We start from the raw sequence: 13803 nt of genomic DNA, 5'->3' as shown, positions 1-13803 counted from the left end.
CACAAAACCCTAGGGCCCAGGGGCTGGTGTTGTCACTTATGCCGTGGGGGCACATATGGTTTCTATAGAGGGCTTTTCATATAAACTTGAGAAGGGGTTCATTTGAATTGAAATTGAAAGTTTTAGTTCACTTTTTAAGAATCAGAAGAGATCGGAGGTCAACTATACCCCCGCCCTTTTCCCCATAAACCGATACAATAAAAAAATGTGAGATACATGCTATTGAAAATAGTTCAAATATAAGATAACAAAACTCCAGGGTTGACAACGCGCCAGAGCCCAATGGCAAGTGTTTTAAGTTATGCCTCGGGAGCATATAAGGTTTTTGTGTAAGGGGTGGTCCTATAAACTTTATAGGTATCTTATTTGATTGGAAATTGAGTTAAATTTTTAAGAGGCAGAAGTGATCAGAAGGTATTGTCTCCCCCCCCCCCCGACACACACACACCCTCTTTTACTTAAATGTGTCTGGGTGGATTTGAGATAGACTTCTTCTTTGAATTACTCCAACGATCAAAGAACAAAAACTTTGGGGTCAAATTCGGTGGGAGGTCGACCCTCCCCCCAAGCGCGGGGGAACTAAGGGTTGTAATGGTGGTTGTTTGAACTTTGGAGGGGACTCAAATGATTAAACATTCAGTTTCCAGGAAAGTTCTAGTTTCCTTTTTGAGAATCAAAAGTGACTCAATGGCAACTAGTCTCCCTCCTCCCCACCAACCCTCTTTTCCCAAAATACGTCCGATCGAATTATTTATGTAGCCATTTTGTTCAAAATTGACCAAAAATCATATAACAAGAACTCCAGGGATAAAACACTGCCCTTCATAAGTCTGGATAATTATTACAACTTGGTGCACAGCAGGTTACACATTTTTTCTTTCAACACATATGCTCGCTTTTTTTACTGGCGTTCATGAGTCGGTCTCATGTTTTGAGAACTAGTGCATTCAAAAGGTTGGACTTAAAAAAAAAGAATTTAGTTTGAGGATCCCGAGGGCTTAGCATCAAGCAAGGTGTATAATAAAGAGAATATATGGATTTAAAGTTGTCCTCTTCACTAAACAGTTAACGTTCAGAATGTTCCTCCACGAGAATAGAATGAAACAGGTTGCATATTTCGTCAACATATATGCTGGTGATCCTAAATCGATAAACTCCAAAAAATTACTTGGATATATTGTAGTTTCTGAGGACTTACCAAAGCCAGATGAATACACAAAAACTGTACTCTCTTAGTAGTTGCTAAGAGGCATTTAGGTATCAGCTAGAAGGTCACGTAGGGTTGGCTCTTTTTATTAAGTGCATCGCTCAGGCTTACAAGTAAAATATGATGGAAAAAGATATTAGAAACTAAACTTGCAGAAAAAACAAAGCACAAATATTGCAGAGTAAGAATTCAGATTTCTAGGCAGGATCTGAGTCATTTCGTTACTAATTAAACACCGATGCTCCTTGATTGGTTAGGAGTCTAGGTTGTGATAGGGCACTGCAGTGAGTCTCTTAGAAGCCAAATGGGTTCTCCTAATGTCAATTGGGACTCATGATACCGCTGAAAGACAAATGGCATTTATTTTTGAGCAGTTTTTCAGGTTTGTAATTTGTTTGTTTAAAAACAAAAATTGATTAACATCTCTTCTTTAAGCTCAAATTTTTTGGCTAATTTGTCGAAACTGATCAAAGTGCGCAACCTCTAATTAATATCGAACCGTCTTGGAATTTAGCATATTTATCTTTTATGCCGCTGAAACTCTAAGCATAACAAGTAGAACAATAGGGAATTCTTTCCGTAAGACAATGGAATTCCAAACTTTTAATGAATATTTCGACCCATATCCAAGGGCCGTCCTCTGCATAATACAGATGAAAATATAAAAGAAAATTTTACAGTAAAGTAGAACTATTACATTATTTATATTTATAAAACTCAAAGCGTCGAAATGTGCAAAAATTTCACTTTTTTCTTTTTGTCTCACAATATGCTGTACCCTGAGTGTGACCTGAGTGCGTTAAAGGGCGTGTACTAGACAGGATGTTAAAATCAATGGGAGTACTCCAAAATACTGACAGATTATGTGTTCTCAGAACCAAATATAGGCGGTTATGGTTGCCAAAGAACTATGGGCCTGTTTTTGATATCCCAACAAAAGCCTTAGCCGATTATTTTTACAAACGAATGTTTTTTCGTCAACCTATCCAGAATTCTAATGGAATTTCAGCCCAATGTGACGTAATTTTTCAAGTATTTGAAGTGCGAAAATAGAACTTCGATTTTGTTTCATGCTGGTTTGGAACTTTTAAGTGCTGTTCCACGTCTTTTTCGGGATTAGTGTAATATTTTTAATTACCGTGCCAAAGTATATAAATGGAGGCAATGATTTTCTGTAGCTCAAGTCTCGACTCAGTTCTGTGAGTCTGTCTATAATGTTAATGTGAGTCAACGAATCGACAAAAATTGCATCAACGATTGGTATGACGGAAACACGTCTCATATTGCTGCTATATTTGTTCTAATTTATTTTACCTGTTTTAGGCCATGGAAGCAATGCAGCAACAATCCCACCAGCAGCAGCAATATATGCAACATCAGCAGGTAATTAAAAAGTTCGGAAACTAAATTGTCAATAAAAAGTGGAATTCCATTAAGTGTACCCGTAGATACCGATTAAATCTAGATTATATTCCTGGTTGTAATGATCCTGAAACAGAAGAGTCCCAAACTAAGAGAACTAACGAACTTCAGTTGTACGAAAAAAAGAGGCTGTTAAAAGGCTTTTTTGGCTCATATGTTCTTTTATTTGAGACAAATTTTGCTAATCCAATTACTTTTGAAAGAGACATAAAGGTATATTTTCTAACTGCTTTTCTATTTTTATAAAGGGTAAAGTTTTAAATCAAGACAAAATAAGAAAGTTAAATATAAGTAAAAACCACTAATATAAAGGCAAAATCTCTCCTAGCTACGAAAGGAAGAAAAAAAAAAATAACAGCAGGATATCAACAGAAATGGCCTAGTTTAAAATATTTGAAATTAAGAAAGGATTATAGAAGGGGTTTATGCTCTTTACATGTCTCTAACCAAGATCTATACTTTATATAAACCTGTGCTATTCTCCTTCTTAAATACTGTTCAAAGTAAAATTAAGTTGAACCCTTTTTTTCCAAGAAAAATCTTAGTGTAAATCTAGTAGTGTAAACAGTTAGAGTATATATGAAATTTTGTTGCCCTTGGTTCTCATGGGATTAAGTGTCAATTTTAAGGAAAATCAAAGGTTTTCTGTCGGCGGGGGAGGGGTTTCTAACGGATGGTAGAAGTTTGTTTTTATACCCAAATATTGGAAATAAGTACTTCCATGTTACCATAATGCTTTGATTTTATTTGTTTCTTTTTTTTCTTCATTGCCCAATTTTTAGGTTTGCTAGTCTTCATTTTTTTTTTTTATTTGCAAAAATAAACTTGGCAGTCAATACAGAATAAAGACGAACATTCAAAACCTAGATATTCACTTTTTAAGATTCCACATATATTTATTATCGCCATAACACAGAAAGCTTTTGCTTGTCGTGCAATATTCATTGGAAATAACAAGCGTTGTGAAATTAAAATAGCGCTGGCTTTTTTGAAGTATACGTATCTTCGCCGCAGACGCTCAGACACTTAGTCAATTAATCTAAATCATCGCTACTGCAATAGCTACAACCTAGTTAAGAGCAAACCACAACTAAAGAAAATGCAGTAAGGAATTTTTTTTCAAAAGGCGGTGCAGGCAATGATAAATATTATATTTGTTTAACTTAGTAGTAAAAGTTTAATGTGAAAGCAATTTTTTGGGAATTTTCAGAAGGTTATTGAACCCCCTTCCCCCACCTTATAAAAAATGATGACGAATCAAAATGAAAGTGCACCACTGAAATTGCCATTTCGAAAACCATTTACTGAAAACTTGGCAATCAGGAGCGCCTCCTGATTTTTTTTTTCTGGCGGGGGGGGGGGGTTCACTAAGGGAATTTCTTTTTGTGGGAGGGGGTAGAGGATTTTTTTACTTGTATCTTAGACTAATTTATGAGTCGGAGAAATGTTTTTGTTTTTTGGAGAATTAGTCTTTTTACCTGCATTTTTATGACTCGGGGGACTTTTTCGAGGGGGGGGGGGGCACTTAGGAAATCCGCTTTTTGCTTGGGTTGTACTCATGTGTCTCTTTTTTCTTTTCTATTTTCCCTGTGGGTGATCGTTTCGAAGTAGTCGTCGTTGAATATTGGGAGAAGGCTCATTTGAATGGAACTTGCAATAGCTATTGCCCTCTTTAAGTAACAAACGAGATCATGCCAAGGCAGTGACTTTTTTGCCATTTTATGGCATCAAACTTTCTGTTTTCTTTTGCCAGGGCTAGCAGACTACCACGAGATTGTAGAAAGATGTCTAACTTCTCATTTAAAACTTACTGCTCGGATCTAAAAGCTTTTTATAAATTTGTCTTAATAACTTCATTGCAGAGCAAATTCTGGCACCAAAAAACGCTCTTTTTGATGCCATTTCCGGAGTGGAAATGAAGTCATTTCACTGGGATGCTATTGTAATCTCCATGTCGAATACCGTCACCGAAGGTTTGCAATCCCCCCTCTTGTTTACTCCCCTACCAGCCCACTTAGTAAGGGAAAACTAAAAACAAGTTTTGAATAAAAGAACTGCCTTATGAAAAAGACTTTTCTTTTGTTTATTTTATTTTCAAGAAACAGTTGAAATTTTATCTGCAGCATCTCTATGATTTTGGCGATAATATACCTTTCGGTCTCTTAATGAGTGTGACAAGGTTGCACATGTCTTGAGGAAACTTTAAGGGAGGTAGGAAATAAAGCCTGTATTTAATGCCCTATCTTAACAAACACTCGTGATGACTACTTTCCAAATTGACGAAATAAATCCCCTTCGCATAAAAATCATTTGACTGATTTCAGCGTAAATTTCTCCTAGCCGTCTCTACGGATGCATGGAGTGAAGGGCTAAATTGAAATTCCTATTTTTGATTTAGGTTTACCCTTACAGGTAGAAATCTTTGCGTAGGTTTAAGTAGTTTTTCGTATTCAAGCTTGATCACAAAAACAATCCAAATTTTGAATGCTCTTAAGATGACATTTTGCAAGCCGGCTACGAATAAATTCAAGAATTTTCAAATTTAATGGCATGTGAAAATTCATAATGCCTACTTCAAAGCATTCCTAAAATTGTATACAATTTTGCATTTTATGACAGTTCAATGTTGAATTAAGCTGTAAGTGTGGATTTTTTTTTTATTTGGTGAAAGCAAAGGAATGTTAAGCTTCTGTTTTAGAATGCAGACTTCATATGAGCCAAATATTCTTATGATTCTCGCTGTGCCCCCCCCCCCCAGCTCTCTCTTTTTCTTTCTCGTCCACACGGCTAAATCTAAGTTGGTACTATCTAATGATGATAAAAGATTAATGAGATGGTGACTAATAAGTTGCTTCGATTCTGGCTTAAATCTTCTTGAGAAAGAAGGATATTGAAAAAATAACTTTTTGTTCAAAAGAATAAAGATTAATTTGAAAATTGGATTACAGTTAGTTTTTATGTTTTCGATGACGGACTTACTGATAAAGGTGGCTGAATGACAAGAACGATCATCATGCATATGCAATCATTATCTCTCCTATATTTTTTATTGTATTACCTTTGTTGGAGATCTCTAATTTTAATTATTTCTATTTATTCGTCTCGCTTTTTCTAGGCGATAGCCAACCATCAGCAGATGAGTATGCAACAATCAACAGTGAGTTCGAACTCTACTGGACAAAATGGTCATCAGCATGCTCATCCTCATGGACCAGATGGCCACCCAACCCGTTGTATTCGAGCCGGATGCGTTAATCCTGCAGTTTTCAGCCCTGAATGGGATGACGAATACTGTTCCAATGAATGCGTTGTTTCTCATTGCCGGTATGTCTTTTTCATTTAATTAAAAAAAAAGAAAATTAATATGTAGAGTCTCTGTGTATTGGGTTAATCTTCACCTTGTTAGGATGTCTCGCTTGAAAAACATGGGTACAATGCGAATACCTATAGAACGGGGCATTGGCAATTTAAATGTGCTCTTTTTACATTTTGTCGATAACTTACGACTTTTTTGGTTCTTATCTCTTATAGCCACCACACTCAAGAAGTTAAGCTAGGTTAATCTTAATAAAATATACCTAAGTATGATGAAAATAAAATGCTTTAACACCAAAATTGTGGAAACTACAATAGAGAACTATGGAAATCAGGCCCCCCAGAACATATTATATTAAATGGTTTCTAACCTAGCTAAAATATTTAATTAAAATATATCTACATTGTAGTGTATATACACTCATGTGTTACGCTGATTATCACCGAGTCCATACTGAAATACAGAAAGAAACCGATTCTGTCAGACCAAGAACTTGGGTGGAATGGCTGTAAGAGATAAGTGCCACTTTTTGTTTTATAGTTAGCGTTAAAATCCATGCAATTCCTCAATCGATCCGATTTGCTTTCCAGTGTATTCATTAGTTATTAAATTTCATTTTCCCCCTTTTTTCCTTTATGTTTCTTTTGCTGCTAAGTAGTTGTTGCTCATCTTTTTACCCATAAAAAGAAATAAAAAAAATAATATGGGACGCAAATGACAACAAAACGAAAATAAAACATGAAACAAAAAAAATAGCCTCTAACACTATACAACCAAAAAAAAAACTAAGGTTGACCCAGTTTGGATTCATAGTCACAGTGCTTCGTGGATTTAACGAAAAAAATGGAAATCACTACAAAAAAGGTGAAATTTAACCTTTAATCATTGGAAAGTTTTAAAGCTTTTAAAGCTTTCACGTTTCAAAACCTGACAAGCTAGCAAGAAAATCAGTCTTGTATCTCTTGTTACCTGGGGACATATGGCACCGGTTGGTGCTGCTAAATATTCCTTTAAATGTTCCTTTAAGTTAAGAACACCCAAAAGTAAAAGTAATAGAGCTGGAATGGTTACGCAGACATGTAAATAGATGACAAGGGTTCTAAACCTGTACCCTTTCTATTCCTCCCGAAGCATGAATATTTTTAAACGATTTCTCCTGATATTCCTCATATGTTCCCTATTATTGGCCTATTTTCATCTTATTACTAATTACTCTCCTCTTTCCGAAAATGAACTCGGGCTTATGAGTCTATCTGCCCATTAAGTAACTAAGTGAGCGTATATATGTTTGTCCCTAGGGTCCATTTAGTCATTCTAAGTCAAAGATGAGCACATAGTTGATTACAATTGTACACACTCTGAAAGGGTAATCTCCTCCCATGTTGAAGTGTTCTTTTTCCTCGAGATCCTTTAGAAGACATAGGAATAAAGAATCAAAGCTAAAGAAATGTTTGTACGGGTTGAAGCTGCATAATTTCTATTTTGATTCATTCATTTTGAATGTTATTTGACACCTTATCTCCTCGGGGGAGTATTCCCTTAGAAGTTGAAACCTCAAGGTAAACCTTGAATACTTGTCTATAAAATGCTTCTTTAGGCCCTTTCTTATAAGATGTTTAATGGGGAGGTGGGGTGGTTTGCTTTTTTCTTTTTTTACTCAAAGCAAAAACGTGTGAGTACTTAAACAAAATTAAAATATTTTTTTTTCTTTGTTTTGCAGGGATGTGTTTAACGCGTGGGTTGCATCAAATCAAGCCCAAGGAGGCAACAGTTAATCTACTCCTGTGAAATAAATTGATGAAGCCTGTTTCTTCAACAAGTTTATATTATTAACTTGATATTATGCCTTGTAATCAATTTAGCTTAGGATATCGAAGTATTTCCAGGGGCCCCTCCAGGATTCCCGAAAGTCGACTGGCTAGCATCAAGATGGGTGTTGTTATGTCAAGTGTTACAAGTTTTCTTAAATTGCTCTGAGATTCAGTGGTTTAAAGCATATCAACTTTACGGCTTTAGTCCGAAAAAAATATTTTTTGAAGTCGTCGTTTTTGAAGAAGTTTTTATACAAATTTGACTTACATCTTGCCGCGTATGTATTTTGGCTTAATATTTAGGATATATGAAGATAAAATACATTTCAATTTTCAGAATGGGTCTCATCGGCGAAACTGCTAAAGTTCAAAAATGGAACGAAATTAGCCACAAATAGACATGAGGGCCTAAACAGACCAGTAAGTCATTAAACAAAAAGAGAAGAAGCGATGATTACTTCATATAAAAAGTACTACCACAAACTACTCAAACAGGTACAAAGCAAAAGAAGAAAAAAGGGGAAACGGTAATGTTTCCCCTTAATATTTTCCCCGTAATGTTGTGAAAAATATACAAAATTAACCGTATGAGACGTCACAATAAGTTAGGTGGTGTAAAAAAAAAGAAAAGGAAAGGATCTAGCTGACGAGCAGCTTAATGAGAAATGGCTTCTTGGCCTCTTTCTATCGCGACTTTTAGAACGCCTTTTTCGGTCACGACTTCTTGAACGCCTTTTTACTTTATCGCGGGATCGAGATCTTGGTCGATCTCGGCTTCGTGACCATCTTTTCCTGTCTCTAGAGCTTTCACGTCTTCTGTCTCGATCACGATCTTTGTCCTTACTCTTGCCTCGATCTCTGCTTCTATCTTGGTCTCGGCTTCGGTTTAAGTCAGCATCACGACTGAAATGAAATCAGAATAAATTTTAAAATTCTTATTGCTAAGTTCTATTTCTTCAGTCCTTTGAATATGGTTCTTAAAATCAAGACAGCAATTTTTGGCTATTATTCAATTTTGCTTTATTCATCCATTTCGCTTTACCGATCGACATTTTGAAATTTGCTTACAATTATCTTTATCATAAAATGTTCAGTTGAAAATAGCCAAAAAATACGCAAAAATAGGATAATCTTCATCTTTTTAAAAAAAGGTTTATGCCATTCTCGAAGAAAAAGTCATAAGCCAAAACTAGTTTATGTGTGGTATAGATTAAGCTGATGGTTTGATGGAAAATGTGAGCAAAATGAACGAACTTTTAAGGGTTTTGCCAGTTCAGGGTGCAAGAATAGGTTTGAAAATTAATATCAAGAAGACCAAATTGCTAAGTTCTAAATTCCAAAAATTTTGTATATACTTACGCTACACCAAGCTATTGCTACCTAAAATGCTTGTAATAACTAACTGGTTTAACATTTAAGTCTGTTCTGTACTTTTAGTAAAGTCCCATTCACTGTGAGATTTTATTAATACTCAGATTTAGCTAGAGATAATTTGAGCCAATCAAAATCGTTTTTAGAGTTTATTTAACTAATCAAAAATTACATAAAAATTCTGATTGGCTCAAATTAGTGCTGGCAAATCTAGGCATTAGCAAAAATCCCATTTTGAATGGCCCATAATACAAATTACTCATAAGTTTGGGTTATATGTTGCTTTAAGATTATCTATTGTTGTCATCAATAGTGCTTAAGTTTTGGAACAGACCCATAGGTTGCTAAAAATCGATTAAATTCAGTTAAGCTCAGTAATGTCTTACCAAGTTCAAAGTGAGTAGTCTATCAATAATAAATTCCTTCTAAAATAGTTATCTTCTGCATATGGTAAACTCAATCATAGGTTCCATTTCCAAAAACATTGACACAGATATGAAGATTTTTTTAGATCAGAAGAACATTATATCTTCATAAATTTGTTCCATGTTGCTAGGAAAAGAATAAGTTTATTTGTTAAACGTATCTAATTAACTGTTTCTTTCTGAAAATCTCTGAAAGACAACTAGTAAATTTCACTTACTATGGTTTGTAGATAATAGTTGGTTTCATTTTTTACTAATAATTTTAGAGAGGGATAGGCAAATGATTTTAGATGTCTTAATGGCAAGCATCTCATATTGATCTTAAGAAATCCCTTCTGCCTTTTGTGCGTCTATGGAAATATTTGCGTCTATATAGCAAATGTGTAATCTTCCTCCTTCATCCTCTACAATTCCGTAGTTATTTCTCTAGCACCGTATAGTTCTTTTCTTTTTGCTATTTTAATGTTTCCCCTTCCCCTGACGAAAAATGAGCCCTTATGTATGATTCATTCCCTTTCTAAGGCCAAGGCGTTTTGGGGTCTCTCAACATTATTATTAGGGTCATAAAAATATAAGGCCTGAGTCCAGTGTTTAGACCAATTCCATCACCTTTGAAAGGGTCCTGCTACATTTTGAAATACATAAGTTGCTCATTTGAGTCATAAAAAGAGTGAATTTTAATAAAAAGCACTGTCTTCATATTTGAATTTTTAGCAAAGTTGAAAAAGCGAAAAATGGTTTGCTATGAGTTTTGCTCCGGATCTTAGACCCGGGTTTGTGTTTACTCTTGATTTGAGTTCCACTTTTTTAGCTGTGTTGGTCGAAATTCTCTCAATATTTAGTTGCTTTTCTCAGAAACTGAGATTCTAATTCAGTTCATTGATAAAGAGTTTACTCTTCAGTTGGTTTCAATTTTTCAAAACTGGGTTATCAATAATTGGGTTCAGTTTATTGATAACGAGTTTACTATTCAGTTTGTTTCAGTTTTTCTTAATTGGGTTCAGTTTACTGATAAAGAGTTTACTATTCAGTTGGTTTCAATTTTTCATTACTGGGTTATCAGTAAATGGGTTCAGTTTATTGATAAAGAGCTTACTCTTCAGTTGGTTTCAATTTTTCAAAACTGGGTTATCAATAATTGGGTTCAGTTTATTGATAACGAGTTTACTATTCAGTTTGTTTCAATTTTTCTTAATTGGGTTCAGTTTACTGATAAAGAGTTTACTATTCAGTTGGTTTCAATTTTTCATTACTGGGTTATCAGTAAATGGGTTCAGTTTATTGATAAAGAGTTTACTATTCAGTTGGTTTCAATTTTTCATAAGTGGGTTATCAATAATTGGGTTCAGTTTATTGATAGAGTTTACTATTCAGTTGGATCTTCTCGTTTTATGACGCTTTCTCTGCAATCAAAATGCATGATCTTTATGTCCAACTTCAACAAGAGTTCTTGTTCTGTAGTTTATGAATAATGCACTCTAAAACTCGAAATCCTTAAATAAAAGAGAAAGCTCCTCAAAAGGATGATGTGATTGCTTCAAGGACTTGATCAATAAATTCAGCTGGGAAAAAATAGCTGTGGACGGTTTCTTTGAATCAAAACTGTAGTAAGTGTAGGAAATGTGCTAAGAAATAGGAATTTTTCTGTTGAATAAGTAAATACAATACAACTTTAAAAATGTTTGTGACTGTATTATGGTTTTGGCTATTAAAAGTCAAGGCTATTATTAAAATATTAAAAAAAAAAAAAAAATAATTTTTAAAATAAAAATATTAAAAGTATTTGGCTATCAAAACATGTTTGTATTGTTGTATTTACTCTCGTTTTGCTTTTTCTCATCTTTGCTTGGAAGTTTCTTCGTATTTTTATGTGTTTGAATCTACAATATGTTATGTAACAGAAAATAATTTATAATTAAATTTCTTTCTCCAATTTTGTTGTTTATATATAGAAGTCGGTTCTTTAGAAGGAGGAAAATAAGTGACATTCTCAATACTTTTGGGTGGCTTCCCCTGTCACATGCTCAAGAGGGAGGAGTCAAACTCCCCCCTGAAGTCTAAAAATGTCCATTTTTCAAATAATATACTTGTTTATTGTATTTTCAGAAACTAAAGGCCCCCAAAACGCAATCTTGCTCTAGAAATATATCAATGTGTATCTCTCCCCCCCTTCCGATAGAGAGTAGGATAAAAAAGAATAAGTTCAATAAGCTAAAGAATCAATGCCTATTTCTTTCCCAACCCCTTCTTATACCCCGTCATTTTCGGTGGTAACTGGTCAGCTGTACAAGCTGATGCCTTAGATATCCTATTTATTGGTAATCAATAGCGAAAAGCGTTCTATTTGACGCTTAAATAACTCAGTGCTTGTGAAGCAGGTGAATACAAGTTTTTCTAACAGCTAAAAGCCCACTGCAGTTGGTATTGGGAGTAGTCTTAATTGACGGACAACGGTATTAAAAGTCCTTTTTTTTGGCATTTAAATTAATAAGGCGAATATCACTGATAAGGCTTTTCACTAAAAAAAAATCTTTTCGAATTGCCTCGCAAGGGAACGAGAAACAATAGAGAGGAAAATGATAAATAAAGAATAATGAGGAAAAGAGAGACGATAAGAATGCTAAGAAGAGGGAGGTATCATAATGAACTGTTCCAATCATCTCCTACATGAATTAAGACAAGGCGGGATCTGTTCTTTGTAATTTGTACATAAGCTTCTGTAGCTTCTTAAAATATAGATGCTTTATTGCACTATTTATGGCGAAGCTCAACCTAACTTTGTGCATTTGAATTAAAATGAAAAGTTTAAGGCAAATTAGTGAATTACTAAAATTCGCAAAATAAAATGCAGAATTAGTACAAATATAAGCTTGTACCCATTTTAATAACCGCCGGGGGTGTACATGCGTACTAAATTATTCTTGCACTTCGGAGATACAGATGAAGAGAGGAAGTTTGCTGGAACAAAAATGGTATTCTTTGTGTCTATATTCATTCCTGAAAAAAGCATTGAATTTGTAAAATAGAAAATGCATTTCCAATTTTGGTATTCATGATTATACAGTAGGTATATTGTTGCGTTTTATATTATGAAAGGAAATAAGTTTTTTTCAGCTCAAGTAAGGATCAATATTAAAAATCAAACGAATGGAAATTGTTCCGTGTATGAGGGGGTCTGTCCCTTCCTCAGTCTCTCTTTTTTTACGCTGAAGTTTTTTACTATTTTAGGAAAGCTTCTTATTCCGATTAATCGACCTTTGTGTATCAAGAGTCGTTCTTAAATAATTGGGACAAAAAGTAAAACTTGCATGAAGAGTGAGGGATTTAAGAGGGAGCAGCTATCTCATAAATGGAATAATTTTTGGCAGTTTTAAATTTTCTATGTTACTCCTTTTCGGTTGAAAAATACTGCTTTTTATTTAATTTCTGATTCCTTTTTGAATAATGACGGGAAACCTGCCTTCCCCCTCTGCAGAATCCCTCTCACACAAAAAAAATTCTTAGATGAAATATTCGCGACGCATAAATCCTCTCCTCTCCCCAAAAAAACTTCCATTCTCGCTGAAAATTCTAACAGGAAAATTGTCGACGGGCAAAACACCGTGGGAGACTTTCTTTACTTTAATTTGATTTCTGTCTTCAATTTCTAATTGTTTTCAAATCATGCCTGGAACTTCTCACGCCCCGATGAAAAGTTTGCCCACGAATAAAATTCCCCCATAAAGAGTTTCTGCCGTGGAAAATCCCCCTCCCCCAACGGAAAAATCCCCTCTGACTGCTCCAACTCCGCACAAAATTTCCGTGGACAGTTCCTTCAGAACATCTCCGCACGTAAAACTGAGTCACTAAAGAGAGAGTAAGGCCAATAAAACGAATTCCCGTTTATAAATTCTGGTAAAGTCCCCCCATGTAAAATTTCCCTTTTAACAAATCCTCAGGGAACTTCCCCCCCCCCCCTCCAACGGAAAATTCATCGTGGGAAATCTCCCCGCTCCCCAAAAAATGCCTGTAAATTTCTCAATAACAAATAATATACGTAGATAATGGGCAAATTTTATTTGCCCTTTCCCCAAGGACTGTGGGGGCTCACAGCATCACAGAAGCATAGTTGTCCGACTTTTCAACAAGATTGAAGAATATTTCTGTCTCAAAATTTTGATCTGATGTCTTTGTGGGGAAAAAGGAGGTTAGCTGCCCACCCAACAATATTTTTAGTCACTTAAAAAGGGCACTAGAACTTTTAATTTCTAT

The 13803-nt window shown here is 34.8% G+C and overlaps 1 protein-coding gene across 2 annotated transcripts in view; it reads left to right on the top strand.

Moving 5' to 3' along the window:
* The window catches only part of LOC136026659 (uncharacterized), a 46356-nt gene extending 35132 nt beyond the window's left edge, over positions 1–11224 (top strand). The window contains exons 5-7 of one of the 2 annotated variants that reach the window (XM_065703397.1): positions 2531–2590; positions 5745–5953; positions 7666–11224. In XM_065703397.1, coding sequence (XP_065559469.1) covers positions 2531–2590; positions 5745–5953; positions 7666–7720 — 324 coding nt within the window. In that variant the 3' untranslated portion in view covers positions 7721–11224. The remainder of the gene's footprint in view (positions 1–2530; positions 2591–5744; positions 5954–7665) is intronic. The other variant, XM_065703398.1, reaches the window with a different exon arrangement.
* The last annotated feature ends 2579 nt before the right edge of the window (positions 11225–13803 follow it).

The sequence above is a fragment of the Artemia franciscana genome, chromosome 4, assembly GCF_032884065.1.
Source record: "Artemia franciscana chromosome 4, ASM3288406v1, whole genome shotgun sequence".
In the NCBI taxonomy this organism is placed as follows: domain Eukaryota; kingdom Metazoa; phylum Arthropoda; class Branchiopoda; order Anostraca; family Artemiidae; genus Artemia; species Artemia franciscana.
The sequence above is the reverse complement of the archived record's forward strand: the minus strand, read 5'-3'. Positions and strand labels throughout refer to the sequence as shown.